Source organism: Polyodon spathula, chromosome 12 (assembly GCF_017654505.1).
Source record: "Polyodon spathula isolate WHYD16114869_AA chromosome 12, ASM1765450v1, whole genome shotgun sequence".
Lineage (NCBI taxonomy): Eukaryota > Metazoa > Chordata > Actinopteri > Acipenseriformes > Polyodontidae > Polyodon > Polyodon spathula.
The window spans coordinates 41768987-41788243 of NC_054545.1; the positions used below are offsets into that span (position 1 = coordinate 41768987).

Here is a 19257-nt window from a genome sequence, read left to right on the forward strand (position 1 = left end):
TTACCTGTATGGTTAGTAATGTGTGGTAGTTACCTGCATGGTTAGTAATGTAATGTGGTAGTTACCTGTATGGTTAGTAATGTAATGTGGTAGTTACCTGCATGGTTAGTAATGTAATGTGGTAGTTACCTGTGGTTAGTAATGTAATGTGGTAGTTACCTGCATTGTTAGTAATGTAATGTGGTAGTTACCTGTATGGTTAGTAATGTAATGCGATAGTTACCTGTATGGTTAGTAATGCAATGTGGTAGTTACCTGCATGGTTAGTAATGTAATGTGGTAGTTACCTGTATGGTTAGTAATGTAATGTGGTAGTTACCTGCATGGTTAGTAATGTAATGTGGTAGTTACCTGTATGGTTAGTAATGTAATGTGGTAGTTACCTGCATGGTTAGTAATGTAATGTGGTAGTTACCTGCATGGTTAGTAATGTAATGTGGTAGTTACCTGTATGGTTAGTAATGTAATGTGGTAGTTACCTGCATGGTTAGTAATGTAATGTGGTAGTTACCTGCATGGTTAATAATGTAATGTGGTAGTTACCTGCATGGTTAGTAATGTAATGTGGTAGTTACCTGCATGGTTAGTAATGTAATGTGGTAGTTACCTGTATGGTTAGTAATGTAATGTGGTAGTTACCTGTATGGTTAGTAATGTAATGTGGTAGTTACCTGCATTGTTAGTAATGTAATGTGGTAGTTACCTGCATTGTTAGTAATGTAATGTGGTAGTTACCTGCATGGTTAGTAATGTAATGTGGTAGTTACCTGCATGGTTAGTAATGTAATGTGGTAGTTACCTGCATGGTTAGTAATGTAATGTGGTAGTTACCTGTATGGTTAGTAATGTGCGATAGTTACCTGCATGGTTAGTAATGCAATGTGGTAGTTACCTGTAGTAATGTAATGTGGTAGTTACCTGCATTGTTAGTAATGTAATGTGGTAGTTACCTGCATGGTTAGTAATGTAATGTGGTAGTTACCTGTATGGTTAGTAATGTAATGTGGTAGTTACCTGTATGGTTAGTAATGTAATGTGGTAGTTACCTGTATGGTTAGTAATGTAATGCGGTAATTACAGGTTACATTTGTAGGTTGAGTACACCTCTATCAGTTTTGTTAGAATTAGAAAAATAATGTAGGTTTTTTTTATAATAGTGTGCAATAGTGAAAACTCAGAGAATTATCAGTGAAAAAGATACTCAGGCAAGAATAATGCGTTGGGGGAGTGTAGTAAAAATTATTTTCCACTCAATTACTACATTCTACAGGGACTGGTATAAATTACTCCTTCATCTACTTATTTCAGATCCCCTCCTTGTGGCAATTTCATTTGTACAAGATCTATAGTGCAGGATAAACACAAACCAATAATAAAATACATTATAATAAAGATAAGTTATCTATTTATTTCAGACCCAGCTGTGTAGGATTACACAAAGCTTCAAATAATTCCTTCAGTTTTAAGAACACAAACCTTTAAACCTGTTTTGGTCTAAACAGTAGTGGGTCAAATCAATATGATTTGAATGGAATAAGGAAGGCAGAGTCGCAGCACTTAGGATTCGCCAGACAAGCTCAAAGCCAGGTAGGCAGTTATTGAGAAATATGGTAACTTAAACCTGAAGCACTCAAAATGATTATGAACACCATAGAATAGTTGAGGAATTATAGTTGAGGAATTGAGGAACAAATTAAACATATATACTAATTTATAGTCTATTGTAGTGTTCCGTGGTATATCGATACATATGGTACCAAATGATATCAAAATCCTACCTAATATTGGGGTAAAATAAAAATATTTTTTTACACAGTGGCTTTTTTTTTTTTTTTTGAGCTTTTAAAATAAAACTCTGTAATTGTGAGCTTTAAAAACAATATGAACTCAGGTGACTCATTTTAGCTTAGCGGAAGTGACCAACTACCCTGTGCATTCTGGGAAAACTAAATTACTGCAGCAGTAATGGCGAATTATGGAGAAAGAAGCTTGGTGTGGAACTACTTTGGATTTCAGCCAGATGACAAGTAATGTGGTAATCAGTATTTTATGTGTATGTAATGTGATAGCTGTGAAACTCCTGTGCTTTGAATTGTCAGCATTAGTGGTGGAAAGACCAGGACGAATACAGACTTCATTGCCAGCATATCAGTTTCCCTACAAATAACAGTATCAGTGTGATACTTCACCTCCAGAGGAAAAGCACAGAACCTAGTAGCTTCCGAGTCACGCTGCAAAAGTCAGCCAATGCAGATGGCTGCAGGTTTAGCATGAAAGCAATAAATAGCACTTACAGTTTCCAACAGTAGCCAGAGTGGTTGTCTTTTGTCTAATATACTTTCTTTGCAAGATGTTTAATAACCAAACCAGCATAATGGGCCAAATGGCCCACATGCTAGTAAAATGTTTTATGTCCTTATTTAAGGTTCACTGGAACGTTGTTTTCATGGAGACATGTGGCTTGAATACACCTAAACAAAATTATGTTCCAATAGCACATGAGAAAGGCATCTACATTAGTAGCCTGTTTGTTTTAGAAATGTAGCATTAAATATAATGCTTAACTTTGACTTTATCATGTGCAATATCGTATGAAATGACTGAACATCGGTTGCCCCCAACCTTTCCTTGCCCATGGGCAACAACACTGAACAAGTAACAAGCTCTACCTATCAGCCTGAAGAAACATGTATTTGTGGCAAGCAAACTATATGAGAGAATTTCTGTCCCTCACCCTAAGGAAACATTTATGTGTGTAAAATAAAATATAGGACCTACATCTTAGACAGTGGCGATCTTATGGTATAGCACACAATTTATTTATGGAGAGGTACTTCAGGGGCTCTACAGTGTTTTCACATCTAATCAAATGCACAAAAAAAACTGTGTTAATTAAAAATAAGAACTTTGCAATGGCTTAATCTGAAGCAAAACTGCAATAAATGAAGTGGGGGGAAAACCACTCTCACACACACACACACACACACACACACACACACACACACACACACACACACACACAATTGTGTACCATCCTGCAATTTATCGAATTCTGAAGTGCCTTGAACCCCCCTAACTTTATTATTAACCTGGACACATTTTTTTTTAAAAACTAATAGCAATAAAGTATAGAGTAAAATAAATATATAAATAACATGTAAAAAAACTACTTTAATGCTGACATTAAGTGCTGGGTGAGAACGGATCTGATTTAACAAGCGGACTGTGACTAGAGAAGTACAAGAAATAAGAATGCTGTCAACAATGATTAATGATTTTAAAATGCTCGTCAACCAATAAACCACAAATGTAATATATTGTGAGTAAGAACAAAACAGACATAAGGACATAAGAACATAAGAAAGTTTACAAACGAGAGGAGGCCATTCGGCCCATCTTGCTCGTTTGGTTGTTAGTAGCTTATTGATCCCAAAATCTCATCAAGCAGCTGAAATTAATTTCTATATGCATCATATCATAAGCTACTTGACTTAAACTGGCACATTAAGGCAATGACTTCTGGTATAATGATCGCCCCCTATCTGGATGAGAGTTCAACTGAAATAAATGTATATAGGATAAACGTTGGTAAAACCACTCACTTTTTTTATTTTTTATTTTCGTACCAAAAAATAAAAATTTAGGTTTAGAATTTAGTTTTTATACTTACTGTCTGTCCTGTCTCCATTCCACTCTGACTGGCTAGGTGTTGCTGTCAATCATCTCATTGATCTGTTAGTATAGTTTCACTGTCACTGTCATTTCACCCAGTTCATTTCTGTGTTATTTTGTTATCTATAAGAATTAAGAGATTCCTTGTAATTGGAGTATTTGAAGCAAGAGTTCTCTTTTTATATGTAAGAAATAAAAAAAAAATGGTTTATTTTACACTGAATGTTGCACTTTCTTAACAGTTTTATTTGAATTTTATGTTCAGTGGCAATGACCTTCGAATACACTGGAATTAGAAATATTTAAAGAGCAAGCATTCCACCATGCTATAGCATCGCTAACTGTGTATTAGCCTCTTATGCACTTTGCACTTGCAAAAAAATAATTTGGCAGCCATTTAACATGTAATGGACATGAGATCCAAAGTATCGTGATAGTATCGAATATCATGATACTGTGCATGGTATCGTTTTGATGCTCCCTAAATTAGGTAACGCAGAACACTAGTCTGTTGTGTGTGCTTGGAAAGGGCAGACAATGTAGTGGTGGCTGAAGCTGACATTTTAGAGTAAAAAAGCTTCCCTTGGAATCCACCATACTGAGGAGGTGAACTTGTTCCAAAGCATTCCCAGTGCAGCTCACCCTTTAGTGCCATCTGTTTGGACTGGAAGAGAGATTTCAAAGGGAAGACTGTTGTCATGGTTTCAGAAAACTGCAGGCTAAAATAAAGAATTACCTGTGTAACAAACAAAACAAAAATTCTACGTCCTGTAGTACCTGGGCTTTTAAGGATATTCTTCATGTGCTTATAACCCATGATGAATGATTTTTCATTATAGGAACAGAATTTGCACAGAACAAGGGTAATTAAAAGCCAAGGCTACATCATATAATAAAACTATTAAAGCTAGCAACTTCAAATGTCTTTTCGTTTATTATTTACAGTATAAATCTTTACTGTATTGTTGCACAGTAATTGTGCAGTTTTCCCATGCTTTGGTACTCTGCATTGACCTTATTTTGACATGTTTTTAAATGTGTTTACCATACCTCTCTGGGCTTTACAATGCTTACCTGTGCTTAATCATACTTTTCACTATGCTTAATTACACTTTGCTATGCTGTTACTTTGGGCACTTGTATAAAGGAGATGCACCATCTTTAAGTTATAATGATTTTTCTTATTTTCTTTACCTGGCTTTGAACTTGTCTTCCAGTTCCATTTAAATCATAGCACAGGTGTCACAGGAAATAAGTTAGCTGGGAAATAAGTTAGCATTTGCCTTTTTGAACCTTTCTACACATGCGTGAATCTTAGACCTTAAAGGCAAGGTTAAGTCGTCACCATTTTCTGTCTATCAACTTTAATTCAGAACAGACTGTTATTGTAATCTTTCCAATGTGTCTAGTAAATTCTTTATTTCCTGTGACACCGGTATATAGTGACTATGCCTAGATAAGATACACAACATCGATTTATTACCTTTAAGCCTTGTTTGGAGTCAAAATTACATTAAAGATTAAAAAGAATGAACTGGCTAATTCCTCTCTACTGTTGTATATTGAATTCGAAAATATTCTCCAGCCCCCATAAATGGGAACAAGATAACCTTGGAAATTCGATTTTGCATATCTGAAGATTTCTCTTGTACCTTCTTGTACTGACTCCTCCGTACTTTCAAAATAAAATCAATAGAAAAGTAATACAGAGTCAGACTTGATTCCAAATTTTCGGTGGCTCGACTCAAGTCATTGTCTTCAAATGACCCGACTCAAGTCCCGGCCCAAAAATCTCCACTCGACTCCAGCATAAGTCTTTATGATAAAATAAATTACATGGTTAGTTTCATTTTCAATAACTGCAGCCCTTCTTGTGATGCGTACAAGCCCTGCCTCTTTATGAGGAACACGTGACAACATAAAGACTGAGAGAAGAACGTCAGCAGCATAGGTTTGTCGAGTTCACAAGAACTATGGAGTAGACAGGGAGAGAAATAAGCAGTCTGCATCCTGCCAGCACTGAGAAATGCCGAACTAAAATAAACTATGTCTAAAATAGTTGAAATAGTTTTTGGACTTTTGGTGGGTCAATCAATAGATTTTTTATTTAAGTAAGCTTAAAACTTAAACGTTGTAGAAAACAATAGGGGTATTGAGCTAAAGTTATACTGTGTTTAAAAAAAAAAATCTTTGTTTTAGAAAACAAAAAACAACTGGCAAAAAAGCTATATTTTGCTAAAAGTGTTAGTTGTTTTTAAATTCCAAACTACAACTTGCAAATCCAAACTTATGTACAAGCTTATAAACTTTAAATTTGTACACAAAATTTTATGTAATAATTCACTGTATAAGAAGTGAACACTCAAAACAACCCTCTGGAGCTTTAATAATTGTATTTATTTTTTTCCATCCCATAGCCTTGTACAACCACATTTTTTTTATCTGAAAATAACAAAAAGTAATTTTTACACATTATTATGCTAAACTCTTTTCAAGGTACATGTCATTCTGTAATATTAAGCAAATTAGGTTGAGTTTACTGATTTTGAACTGGAGCATATATGTGCAAGTATGCAATGGTTTTAAAAATAATTTCACCTCAGTTGCATTAATTGGATTGTTTTCCATTGTAACTTCTATGTTTTAAGGCCTAGATCTATATTATCTCAATATTAAATATCAAATTAAATGCCACAATTTCCTTTCATATGTATCTGAAAAAAAAAAACTATCCAGGCGTTTCACTTTTGAGAAAAAATTGTAAAATTGTAAATAAATTGTTAAATGCATTATTTTGTTTTGTGGTAAGCATTACTGTACATCCAACCCAATTGAGCATAGGTAAAAGGGATATCTGTGTTGTCAATAACAAAATATTCTTATAAATAGACAAAGGAATCACAAATTCACTGACATGGAGAGACAAAAGGCAAAAACCATGAATGTTAAATGGTGAACATCAGTGGTATCACCACATTCAATTTTGTATTTTTAATTTAAATCATCTTTTCATTTTACTTTTAGATTGCAAATCTCCTGTAAAAGAAATCTGATTAAATTGAACTGTCATAACTAATGGCTCGAATTGACTCAAGCAAACTCTGTGACTCGACTTGAGCTTGTCAAATTAGACTCGACTCGAGTCCCAATTTTTCCGACTCGATTACAACACTGATGTAGGGTAGCCTTGCACACTTATAACTGAGGCATGGAAGAAGTGGCTTGTAAAAGAATAGAAGATACATGTATGGATGCCAGCCTAAACTGTATTATCAACTCCAAATGGATGATATCATTGAAATGGTTTTAAATGTATTTAAAGCCAGATGTTAATGTAGTAATGTTTTGCAAATTAGATGTATTAGTTTCTAAATAGGTTAACATATATTTACAGCAAGTTAACAACATGTGTTAATTAGTAAGCTTAGTTAATAAACAAAGTGTTTTAAAATATCATGTGACCAAATTTGCATTATTATTATGACTTGCATTATGTTCTTATGTCAAATATGTACCCCAGTATGTCCGTTCACACTTGTAGAAAATGTAAAAAGAACTGGCTTAATCATTTTACTTTAAAATATATTGATCTATTGAAAATGTATCATGAACCATTAGGACTACCAGTTTTTATTATTTCTTAACTAAATGTTTTACCAAAATTTTAAATGGTACTATACAAAAACTAAAAAATACCATTTAAAGCAGTTCTAGATGCACATTTAAGAGTACCGCGTATTTACCCAATACCAATATCTTGTTTATTGTTCTCCACACTATTAGCAGCCAGGCATGCTGCTGAAAAACCATCTGCTTTTCACTCCTGGAAGGAAATCATTCACTTCACTTGGAATGTATCTTGCAGTCGTTCAAATTCGATGAGAGAATGACTGGGCAAATTGCACTTTTCCAAATATACTGTTGCTAAATAGATGCAGATATTTATATAAGGACTGCAGTTCTCCCGAATTTAAATTTAAAGTTACTCAATGAACATTGTGATGTGTTTATTTCACTCACAAGGATGGCTGCAAACAACCCCTGCATTTCTTCAGGGACCTCATTGGTTATACTGCCCTCTTCATTCGTGGAATACCTACAGTACTCTATGGCAAGCTATGCAGTTTCTTCTATGTAGTCAAAGAAGATATTCTGCTATATATATATATATATTATAATATATATATATATATATATATATATATATATATATATACACACAAACGGTCTCGAACCAAAGCACTAAAACATTATTAATAGATAGCTCAGGTGTCTGCAGCTTCACATTGTTATATTGCAGCTAGTGGCACCAGGAGAATGTGCTATTTCAATTGCTCGCCAAATTATGTTGATTCATGGAATTCCCATTGAGTGAAATTTAATTGAAACTCAATTATGTACAGGGGGGAGTATTTTCAAAGAAAGTGAAAGGGTTATGCTGAGGAGTAGCCAGGTGTTAATGGTAGATCTCAGTGTTTGCTGTGGAAACACCCTCACAGTAATCGATTGGATTAGTGCTTTGTGACTGTGCACTGTGTGGTGCTGGAGATTTACTTACTTTTTAGTACTGTACTATTTATAATTTGTTTTGTACAATACATGTTTCTTATAACAGAATGCACATTGATACAAAACTCAGATATACAGTATTAATATAATTTAAACAAAAAGTTTAAAATGTTTTTTGTGACAACAAATACATGACTAGTGTCTTATAAATAAGTAATAACATTAATATGTTAACAATACCAATGGAGTTGAAAACTCTAAAATAACTCTAATAAATAAAATAATGATATTTATTATTAAATATATAATGTTCTATGCAAATAAACTGCACACGTAGTACATATACATATTTGGTCACTATCAAAATTAAAATAAAACAGATATTAAATAACACAGAACTTGGCTTTTGTGTTTATGTTTATTTTCTTCCCCAGTTTGAAATGTATTTTTTTTGTTCCTTTTGTTTAACCAATGACCTCTTTGTTCATTTCACTGGTCTATGCCAGGCCTAGTCTGAGGCAGTATTAAGGAGTGTTGTCATGCAGTAAGTGTCAGAATGTTTAAAGACCGCCACCAAACTCAATGCGATTTTTCATTGGACGACAAGATACTTTCGCAGCGACGTGACCATACACACCAGAAGTTTAACATTACTTTGTATATAACACATGTGAAATATAGTTAGTACATATGCTTATAAATGAAAAACTTACAGTATTGTGCATATGCATGCAATTGTTTAAAAGACTAGACTTACCAATCTATGTTCTGTTATAGAGATACATGCAATATAACATACTAGCACAGGGGAAAAAAACCTTAAGGTAGTCTTCTGGAATGGTGCTAATGGATATTGACAGCTTGAATGCATTTTATTATCATGTCAAAGGTTTGTATCTGAAAATGCTGACACTGATTGTCATGACTGGTATCTTCGTGTATATATATATATATATATATATATATATATATATATATATATATATATATATATATATATATATTTATTACATGTGCATTCTCCCTTGCCAGCTTCTGAGCACTGGAGAGTCTGGTTAGCTATTTTCAAACCCTTTCATGATCTGAGAGACTTTGTGTTTTCTATATTTCCCAGCGTGTTCTAGACACATCCTGGCATCCTTCCTCCTTGCCTGCCTGAAACACTGACAATTACTTCAGAGAGCTTAAGATGTGATGGCTGTTGCTCAAAACATGCATTATTTCCCAGAGGATATTGTTTAGTTATCTTCCTAGTCCCTAGGGTCTTAATTTACAATGAGAGCATCTTTCAGTTACAATTGGATAGTGTCTGAAAAAGGGCAAGATGTTGACTAACAAGCCAATGATTTGTCTAAACAACAAGGCAGTCCCTTATGTTCCTTGTTATAAATGTAATAAAAGGTAAGGGAAAGTGGCACTAGCTGGAGGCAGGTGTTGTATGACTGGAGACCTCTGCAATGCAGACTTTCCTTGGATATCCAAAGACATGCTTTTAGTATCAAACCATTAGGCAAGCAGCTGATTGGGTGGGAAAAAATACCGAGTGGGTGTACAGAATTTCACATTGCTGAGGTGAAATGACGTAGGCAGTGCAATTTATGAACGAGAGGGGGACATTTGGTTCATCAGTGCTAGTTCTTATTTGTTGATTGATCCTCAAAACTGCCAAGTCGGGTCTTAAAAGATTCCAATGATTCAGCAGCAGCAACGCTACTCTGTGTCAAAATGTACTGTATCCCCTCTGTCAATTAATTACAGTTTGCTCTAGGTTAAATAGATTCATAGCTTTTTTTTTTCTTTGCAAGATAAATGTGCCGAATGCATGGGAGCATGTAAAATGAGTTTTAATGCAGGACGCTGTTTTTGTGTTTCTCAGCAGTAAGTTGAACTGTAGCAGGATTGTCTCATCTGCAGTAAAAGCGCATTGTAATGTGATTAGAAAATCATTATGAAAAGCCTTATGGTTATGGAGGGACAGGCTCTACTGCTTTTTCTCAAAGATGAATAAAATTTAGTGTCAGTCACCGAGCCTCTTGCAATGTCTCAATAGTACGATGACTGTGTATACTTGGCCTGTTTTAATTGTCCTTGAGGTAATACTCTGGTCTGGAGATTTGTTCTTTTTCATTGAACAAGTTATTAAATTAGAATAGGATATAAGGGCATGATCAGCATTTTTTCCCCAAAGGGCAACTACATATACAATAGACAACTGTATACATAAACTGTGTGCTTCATATCTTCTGTAAACAAAAAAAAAGATATGCTAGACAAGATTTGACAGGGTTTTTACTCCAAAATTAGTAATTTTATAAAACCAGCAGTAAGCTAAATAGTTCAATTAGATGATTAAAAAATATCCATAAGTGTTTGTAAAACACATTTTATTTGTGTTTATTTTTTTCAAGAAATGGTGCAAACTGTATTTTGAAGGCCTTGAAAAAATCAGTTCAATTTTAATGCGTGTCCCGTTTTAATATTTCACTCTTAACAGCGGCAGATACATCGCTTTTAACATCATTTAAAGATAGCCAAAGATATTGTTTTAATACATTTGGTGAAAAAAAAAACAACTTTGGTTTTAAATGTTCTTTTGTGATGTCTGTGCTGTGAAGACAGTTTTTTTGGGCCATCAATCTCGACTTTGATTGGCTTAGGTTTGCTTGTGTTTACTATAGCAATCATAGCTTTTGTTGATGACGTTTATCCACCATGCCATCAAAAACAGATTTTTCTGAACAGATTTTCTTATGAAATGCAAATGTTAAATGCAGCTAAGCAAAAACTATATTGATGTTGATAACAAAACAGGCACATTGAAATGTGAAAGGATACAGTTGAGGCGTACAGTATGAGGGAGTAGTTTTATTTAGGTCTCTTGGATTTCAAAAATATGAAAACCAACAACAGTGCATGGAAGTGTCTGTATGAGTGCGTTATGGAGCCTTATTGTAACGATTCAGTGCTGAGAATTTAGGCCATGCTTGACAAAATTGTCTGCAAATCTATTCAAATACAAATTCAACATATGTTATTCCTATTGCATTCTGTTAGAATTTAAATTTTTTGTTTTCAAAATTATTATTATTATTATTATTATTATTATTATTATTATTATTATTATTATTATTATATTACAGTAGAACCTAATTTTTCCACACCCTGTTCATCTGTGACTTCAATTATCCGCGGTCCCCTGAGTTTTATACTGAAACAGTACATTATACACGCGTGCGCACACACACATAAAGACGCATGTGTGTTAGTTGACCCCATGACATGTGCGCTACATATGCGAAATTCACGTTGTGGTATAAATAGCAGAAGGATTATGTAAAATTCGTTCTTCTGAGGCAGTTACTTAGTGAAGCCAAGCAAACATACTTTGCCTCACTGAAACAAAAGTTATGGTGGACTTTGTGAAGGTTCAGAAGAACGACTTGCAGCAGTGAATTGTTTAAAAAAGCTATTACAAAGAAAAAAAAAACTTCTGTTGGTACGTATTTTGTTGATGTAAGCCAAGTTAAATACACAGCAGCCTTATTTATTTAGTTTTAAAACAGATGGACTGTCCATTAATACGGTAACCAAAATTGTCCTTGTTATTGTCTTTAGTTATGTTGATAAGGTTCAGTAAATCACTTCAGAGGAGGTAAAAAAAAAATGGTCTGTTAAGAGTTAAAGAACAACAGTATTGAGAAATGATTTCAGATAGATCTCCTATTGTATTCTGTAACCATGTAAACTCTCATCTGCCATCAGTGTGAAGAAGACAACACAAAAATGTACCTTCTATGAAACCAAGTACGAAATTCCAATCAACATTCACCAGCACAGGAGGATCATTAACCTTTTTATTTGTGTCTTAATTGGCTCAAACAGCTGCAGGGGTTGTGTGTTTTAATTCAGGTCCCTGGTTGCAATTATTTCTTATACCAGGTAATTAATTTCAATTAGCTCCGGGAACACTAGTACCTCTGAAGGGCCTATACAAGATGCTGAGCCATTTGGTTTAGCTCACAAAGGATAGGTTTTAGTAAGGGGTGCAACTAGAGTTTGAAGTATTTAAACATGTGAAAATCCTAAACTTTGCTAAAGTTGTTGTGGTCAAAAATATTCAGGGTTTGATTAACCTTAGGGCCTCATTTACGAAGTGTTTATTGTACACAAAACATTTTCAGTTCTGCCCCTGTCCTATTTACTATTCCCATTTCAATGATGTTTGCGTAGGCAAAGCAGCATGTTAAGCATATATAATGAGCTACCGTACATTCATGAGATATTCACAAAGGTCTGGCAAGGATTTTATGCAGGCAAAAATGACCCCAAAATTCTGCTGCAAAGCGGAGAGCATAGGCAGCAGAAGCTGTGTACCGGTTTGAAATAGTAGGTAAGGTCCTGTATAGCCAGAATATGTTAATGAGACACTATGATTTATTGTGGGCTAAGTGTAAGTAGACTAATATAAAAATAAAATATGAAAGGAGAAAGCAGTCTGCAATGCAGTGCAATGTGAAGACTGGTGAAAGAAAGAATGATTCAACGAAGCGTAATGGCACAATGTTTATAGCTCAGATCACAGAAGCAGAGTTTCTGATTCCAGGGAAGTGGCGAGCCAACTTCCAGCAATATAAAATATTGCAGGGGAACTCCAGAAAACTCGAGTGAGATCTCTTTTGTACAGACTCAATCGCAGCAACTGGACAGGTTAGTACCTTACCTTACCGCAGTGAGAAGCAAAAGAGGAAGTGAGCTCCGTGGAGTGTTCCCTCAGAAGGTGGGGCCAAGGAAGTCTCCGGAGGGGGCCTATCGGCAGCTCTGATGTGAAATGCTCAACGAATAGCAGGCATTTCCCAAAAGTATTGTTGGGGTCGTCTTCGAATTGAAAGGGAACAAATGGCAACATTTATGTGTTCCATGAAAACCATGATCCCTGTGATATAATCGCATCCAACTCATGAATATTTAGGAAATTAAACAAAAATCAGCATCCCTAGATTTAGTATTAACTGGCCTGGGATCCTGGGTCATTCTATAAAAAACACTTCCCTTTCGAATGACATAAATATAAAAATAATCAATATTGCAACAAAGCTAGTTCCTGTAGAGTGTGAGTATTGGATTCTTCAGAATCAATGGCGTTTGTAAATCAGGATCTATTGATTTTGAGTCAGTTTTGCCTGGATGGATTTGAATGTGTGTGTTGAGCAGTGTTCCTGGAGGCCATGGGAGAGCATGCCCAGGTGATTGGACGTATCCATAAGCTCTCCCCATCTCCCCAGTTCATTATTTTAAGTGTGAGCTGAGAGATAATTAATCACCAGTGCTTTACAGTACAGTATACTCTGCTAGTTTAATCAATCACTGTTATAACAGCTCATTTAAAAGGTGTCTAAATTATTATATTCTCCCATGCCAAAAGAAATAAAAATTGGTGGTACTGGATTTTAAAGTTAATGCATATACACTAATCAACAACAGGACAAAGCAACAGAACGAACTGGCAACACTGCATGTGTGGTTCTAGAGTTTTTAACCCCTTATCTCATCCCACAGGCAGGTCCATAACTGCAATGCATTTCAAACACTCTTCACCTTTAACCTCTGCTATCTGCAGCAGCCAATCTATGATATCTGCGTTAGACTTCAATGTCATAATGCTATTATCAGTGTGTAACACACAGTATGTATTATTGATTTGGTGAAGTGTAAGTAGAAAACAAAGACCAGTCAAGGCATTTTTTGAGTAATACAGATTCTGATCAGTTATGATCCAACAATCATGAATCTGAACATGTTGTAATGTATCTCCTAGTGGCGGATCAGCCTAAGACTCATACTTGCTTCTTGACTATAGAGCTTGCTCTTTTGTTGAATGGTAAGATGTTTGTTTTTGAACTGTATGGTTTGTGTTTCATGTCCAGGTCTTGTGTATTGAGCAGTGCTGTGTTATACACTGCAGTTACGAATTCTGCCTCTTGTCTGTGAGATAAGATACGGTTAAAAGCTATAAAACCACAAATGCAGACCTGCTGTTTTGCATAGTGGCTAAAGAGTATACAACAGGTATCTGAAATATGTAGCGTTATTCGTCCCCACATGTTGCTACAACTGCTAAGTACCTGTATTTTTCTTTTCATTGTTAACATCCTGACAACTTTTCACACTTATAACTTTTAAGTCTGTTTCAAAGCTCTTTTCAAAATGGCCACTCTAGAGCACTGAGGGTTTGAGATCTGTCCTCTAAATCACACAAAGTTGTCAGGATGTTAACAATGAAAAGAAAAATGACAGGTACATTATTTAAAAAGTTGTAGTAACACATGGGGACGTGTAATGCTTTATTTTGACCCTTGCTTGTGGTGTGCAGTCATGTATTTGCGCCCAGCCTCCTCCTTGTTACAATTGTATTTGTATTAATAAGCAACTTCTTCTGGCTGTAAGAACATTGAATAACTAAATTCTGTTTGCAATGAAAGTCATTACAATGTCGAGTACACCTACTGGTGTTAGGTTAACAAATTAAAGGGTTAATTAGGGACATCAGTGCTGATAAATGTTTATCATAGTCATTTTTGCTGTTTTTCTGTGCTTTATCTTACATATCTGGGCTTTCCAATGCTTACCTATGCTTTAATGGTACACTTTTACAAGATGGGTTTGGAAAGTACTGGAAAACTGCACTACCCCAGTACTTTGGGAACTCAGCAAATAGCTTCAGGCTGAAAAACTGCCTGTTAATACAAGCCCAGCGTGATAAGTCTCTGCACTGGGATACACGTATAGATGTATTATTCACTGATTTATTCTTCTATTTATTTTTCAGTCAAGACAAACTCCCGAAGGTGAATTCCTGCCTCTGGATCAATGTGAGCTCGACGTCGGCTTTGGGACTGGGGCGGACCAACTGTTCCTTGTCTCCCCCTTAACAATCTGCCACGAAATAAATCCCAAGAGCCCCTTCTTTGATCTCTCACAGAGATCTCTGGCGAGCGAGCAGTTTGAGATTGTCGTTATCCTGGAAGGCATTGTCGAGACCACGGGTAAGGCTTGATGCTTCCAAGTACTTATTTTTTGCCTGTGTAGTGGTAATAATGTCATTACTCACACAGACAGGTGGTGACACTGATCTCCATAAGGGCAGAAGCAGATGCATTAAAAAATCCCTTTCCATCATGTTCAGATTTACTCCTGTTTCCTTTGTAGTCTTAAAGTCAAGTGTTGTTACATGATTGTGGGTGAACCAGTTAGATATTAACTGCAGTAGCCATTCTTCTTTTGTGTTAAGGACAACTCTTTAACAAAGCTATGTGGGCATCAACCAAGGGTTTGGATGAACAAATAATGTAGTGGTCCTGGGGGGTAGCCCTCACTGAACGACATGACTGATTTTAGAGGTGATAAGTCACACTAGTCATTTATGGCCTGGTCTACAGAGGTACAGTGTAGTTTGTTGGACTTGCATAATTGAAAATATAACTAATGATTGAGTGAGCAGAGAATATGGTATTAATCGTAAGGTAGCATTTGTTGTTGTTTTTAAAGCTAGCAATTGCGCACACATGGGGTTTAGGACTGAAGCGACAGTGTAGGTATCGAGATGGGGTCTGTAACTTTCACTCCTGGTGGTTCAATAAAAGCACCACGACTGTGTGCTTCTCTGTAGGGTTATCAACAACAAGCCTTGGCCTAAACCTGTCGATTCCCTGGTTGAGATTTTAGTTTATTTCTCGGCTTGTGCTGGGCATCTAAATCTAAAATGCTATATTTCTCTGTCAAGACAGAACATCCCCCCCCCCATTTATCAACAGGAAATGTGGACCTTTATAATAAATCATTGCACATATTTCATAGCTAAATTGAATATGTAGACCTCTGGTATTGGCCCTCAAGATCCAGTCCAGGTTTTTACTCCAAGCAGGTTCTAATGTAGTTAATTGGAGCTGCTAAGAGGCAATTAACTAATTTAGGACCTGGTTGGAATAAAGACTAGGACTGGAATTGATCTTGAAGACCAGAGTTGCGTATTCATGTAGACTGTAAACATTTGACGTGGCGAATGAATTGGAAGGAAGCTTTTTGGTTTTGATTAGCAGTAATGGGTCTTCACAATAAGATGGATACATTTGATAAGAAATGCCTAATTAAACACTGACAACTGACAATTCTTTACTTATACATTATTTATAGCAGGGGTTCCAAATACTAGTCCTGGAGGACCCCTGTCTCTGCTGGTTTTTATTCCAACTGAGTGCTTAATTACTTAACTGATCCCTTAATTAAACTAGTAATTGGCTTTATTAGACATTTTTAATTGTTTTAAGCTCTGAAAAGTTAATTATTTTATAAGTAACTTGAAATCTTTAACTTTCTATGAACTGAGAACAAGCAAAAAGTTCTAATAAGCAAATTTTTAGTTAAATTACGGGTATAGTTTGATGATTGAGAGCTCGGCTGGAATGAAAAACAACAGACACAGGCTTGGGAACCCCTGTTTTGTAGATTATAACTTATGTGTGCATAGCTGATTCAAAATGCACGACAGCCTTAATCTAGAAGTGTTAGCCAGGAGCAATAACACATTTAATTGCACTGTGAAAGCCTGCAGGACAAAAGAAAAAATAATGAAAAATGTAAGCTAATGATTAAGCCCAAAGGAAAATTGTATTAATTTGTAACTATTACATACATAACTAATAGCCTTATTTTCTTCAGATATGTTATAGTTCTAAAGGTTTTAAAATCTACTTCCCATATCAGCTTCCATGCAATTTTCACCGCTCTCTTCATCATTGTGTATTTGAACATTCCCAATACATTTTCCGCTCCTGGTGATGATGTTGTAGGCAGTTTTATCAAACACTTTCAGACAGTGACTTTCAACTCTGTCACTTCCTACACATAGCGAGAGAGTGGATGGAGCCGGCAGAGTTGCGAGGTCATATTGTTACATGATGTGATTAGAATGTGGGAGCTGTTCAGTGTCAGCACTTAGGATTCTCCAGACAAGCTCAAAGGCAGATAATGGCAGATTTTGAGAAAAATTATAAGTCTGTATTTGTACATCTGAACTGAAGTGCATACATAATTAATGTTTGCAGGGGAACTAAAAAAGGCATAATAAAATGATGAATATGCATTATCTTTAAGTTTGTAAGAGATTGGATTAATTAGTTTATTTCCAATACATCATATAGGCTTCATGTTCTCTTCTCTATGACCCGTTCATACTACTGTGCTGGCCCAGTGCCACATATTTAGGTCTGAAACCCGGCTCATATTTCCAGTTTGAGGCGTCTTTGCGCGTTCACATGTGTGACTGAAAAGCAGGCCTAAAATTTGGTAAATTGTTTTTTTCCTGGAACGATAGCAGCTACCGGGATATATAATAATCCTTGATTTGAATCAGATGTTTCTTATTAATATATTAATATATTGTGGTATATATACCTGGAATAATTTTATATAAACATGAACTCTATTATTTAACATTGATTCAATTTACAATAAACATTCATATATTTCACATTAAATATGTTTCTTCTCATTTATATGTATGTGTTTAAGATGCATCAATACCATCTTTGTTTACAAACATGATCGTTAAACTATTCTACTGTTTACTTGTTATTATTGTCATTGGTGGAGTTTCCATGTGACATCACGCAAATTAATGCCAAAGGTGGGGGTTGATATGTAAGTTAGCTATGCGTAAAGTACTTGTGCTGTTTTTGAAGATTACTAGTGAAATTTTGTGAAAATGTGGTTTCCATGCGCAGAGAACTGTGCAGTGCGCAGTGAATCTAAGCTGCTGTAATAAAGCAAAATGCCTTGTGCCTGGTTGGTTAATAATGTGTTTTACTGCTCTTGTCCAAATTATAATTCGTTGTAATTCGAAGCGTCGTAAATCGATGCACATTTTCCCATTGGAACAATGTAATAAATTGGGGTAACATTCCCGATTCTTCAACCATATAATATAGTTTTACAAAAATGACCCATTATATTGTACTCATGCAAATATTTATTTAAGTCTTTACACTCCGCCCGGTGATTACGCGCATATTACTCAGACACCTATCTGGCTTGTTTAAAAGTACAGACTAGGGGCTTTCCAATGACGTATTCAGAGTGTGTATCTGGTACTCCTAGCAGGAAATACGATCGCCTGAAGTTAAGCCCCTCATCATGTGACAGAGTTCACAACTTAGGTTTCGTTTTGAGTCAATTGCTCTTATCAGACATTGTTAACGGCAAATACATGAAAAAAAAAAAAAAAAAAAAACAGTTACATGCACAAAAAAAAAAAAAGACGCTAGACTAAGTCAGAGTGACCACGACAGGTACTGCAGTTCGGACACCGAGAATACGCACATGACGCATGGCTCAGGTCTCGCCGTGTCATGTCGTAAAGTCGAAGCAGGTTAATAACGCAAAAGAGTTGTAAGTGCCGTGCGTCGTAAGTCGAGGATGGGTGTTAGAGTATGGGTGTTTATGCCAATTACAATCAGCGACTCAAAAACAAGCCCAATTCCACTTATTATAAGTGGGCTTGGAAACTGTGAAGGTTACCTCAGCCGTCAATTTCAATTGGACAGCAGCGACCTGAGGAGGCTCGTGCTGTCAGAGATTCTCTCCTTTCTTGTAAGGAGTGTTGGATTTACTATTGTTAAATATTAATGATGCAAACAAATAAAACACAATCAATACGTTAATTTGCAATTTTATTTGGTTAGTTCTGAGAGGGCGTCAACAACTTGTTGGTATATGTTGTTGTGCTGTTTTGGGCGATCGAGCTGGCTCATGTTATCCAGTTCACCAACTATATTTATTAACGTGGAGGGCGGACACGCGTTGTCTTTGGACATAGCTGGGATTAAAAAAAAAAAAAAAACTACAGGAATTAATTCAGTTACATTTAAGCAGATCACTTGCTCTTCGTATTTAACTTTAGCTTTTTATAGCAAGGGTATTCTCAAACAGCTGCTTTAATACTATAACAAGGGCATTAACACAGTTCATGATAAGTTTTATACAGAACTGTCAACCCACAAGAGATATACAACATGACAGGCC

The 19257-nt window shown here is 35.6% G+C and overlaps 1 protein-coding gene across 2 annotated transcripts in view; it reads left to right on the forward strand.

Moving 5' to 3' along the window:
- Nucleotides 1-19257, forward strand: part of kcnj19a (potassium inwardly rectifying channel subfamily J member 19a) — a 72798-nt gene that overhangs the window by 17270 nt on the left and 36271 nt on the right. For both annotated transcript variants that reach the window (XM_041266973.1, XM_041266972.1), the window contains exon 2: nt 15008-15224. In XM_041266973.1, coding sequence (XP_041122907.1) covers nt 15008-15224 — 217 coding nt within the window. The remainder of the gene's footprint in view (nt 1-15007; nt 15225-19257) is intronic.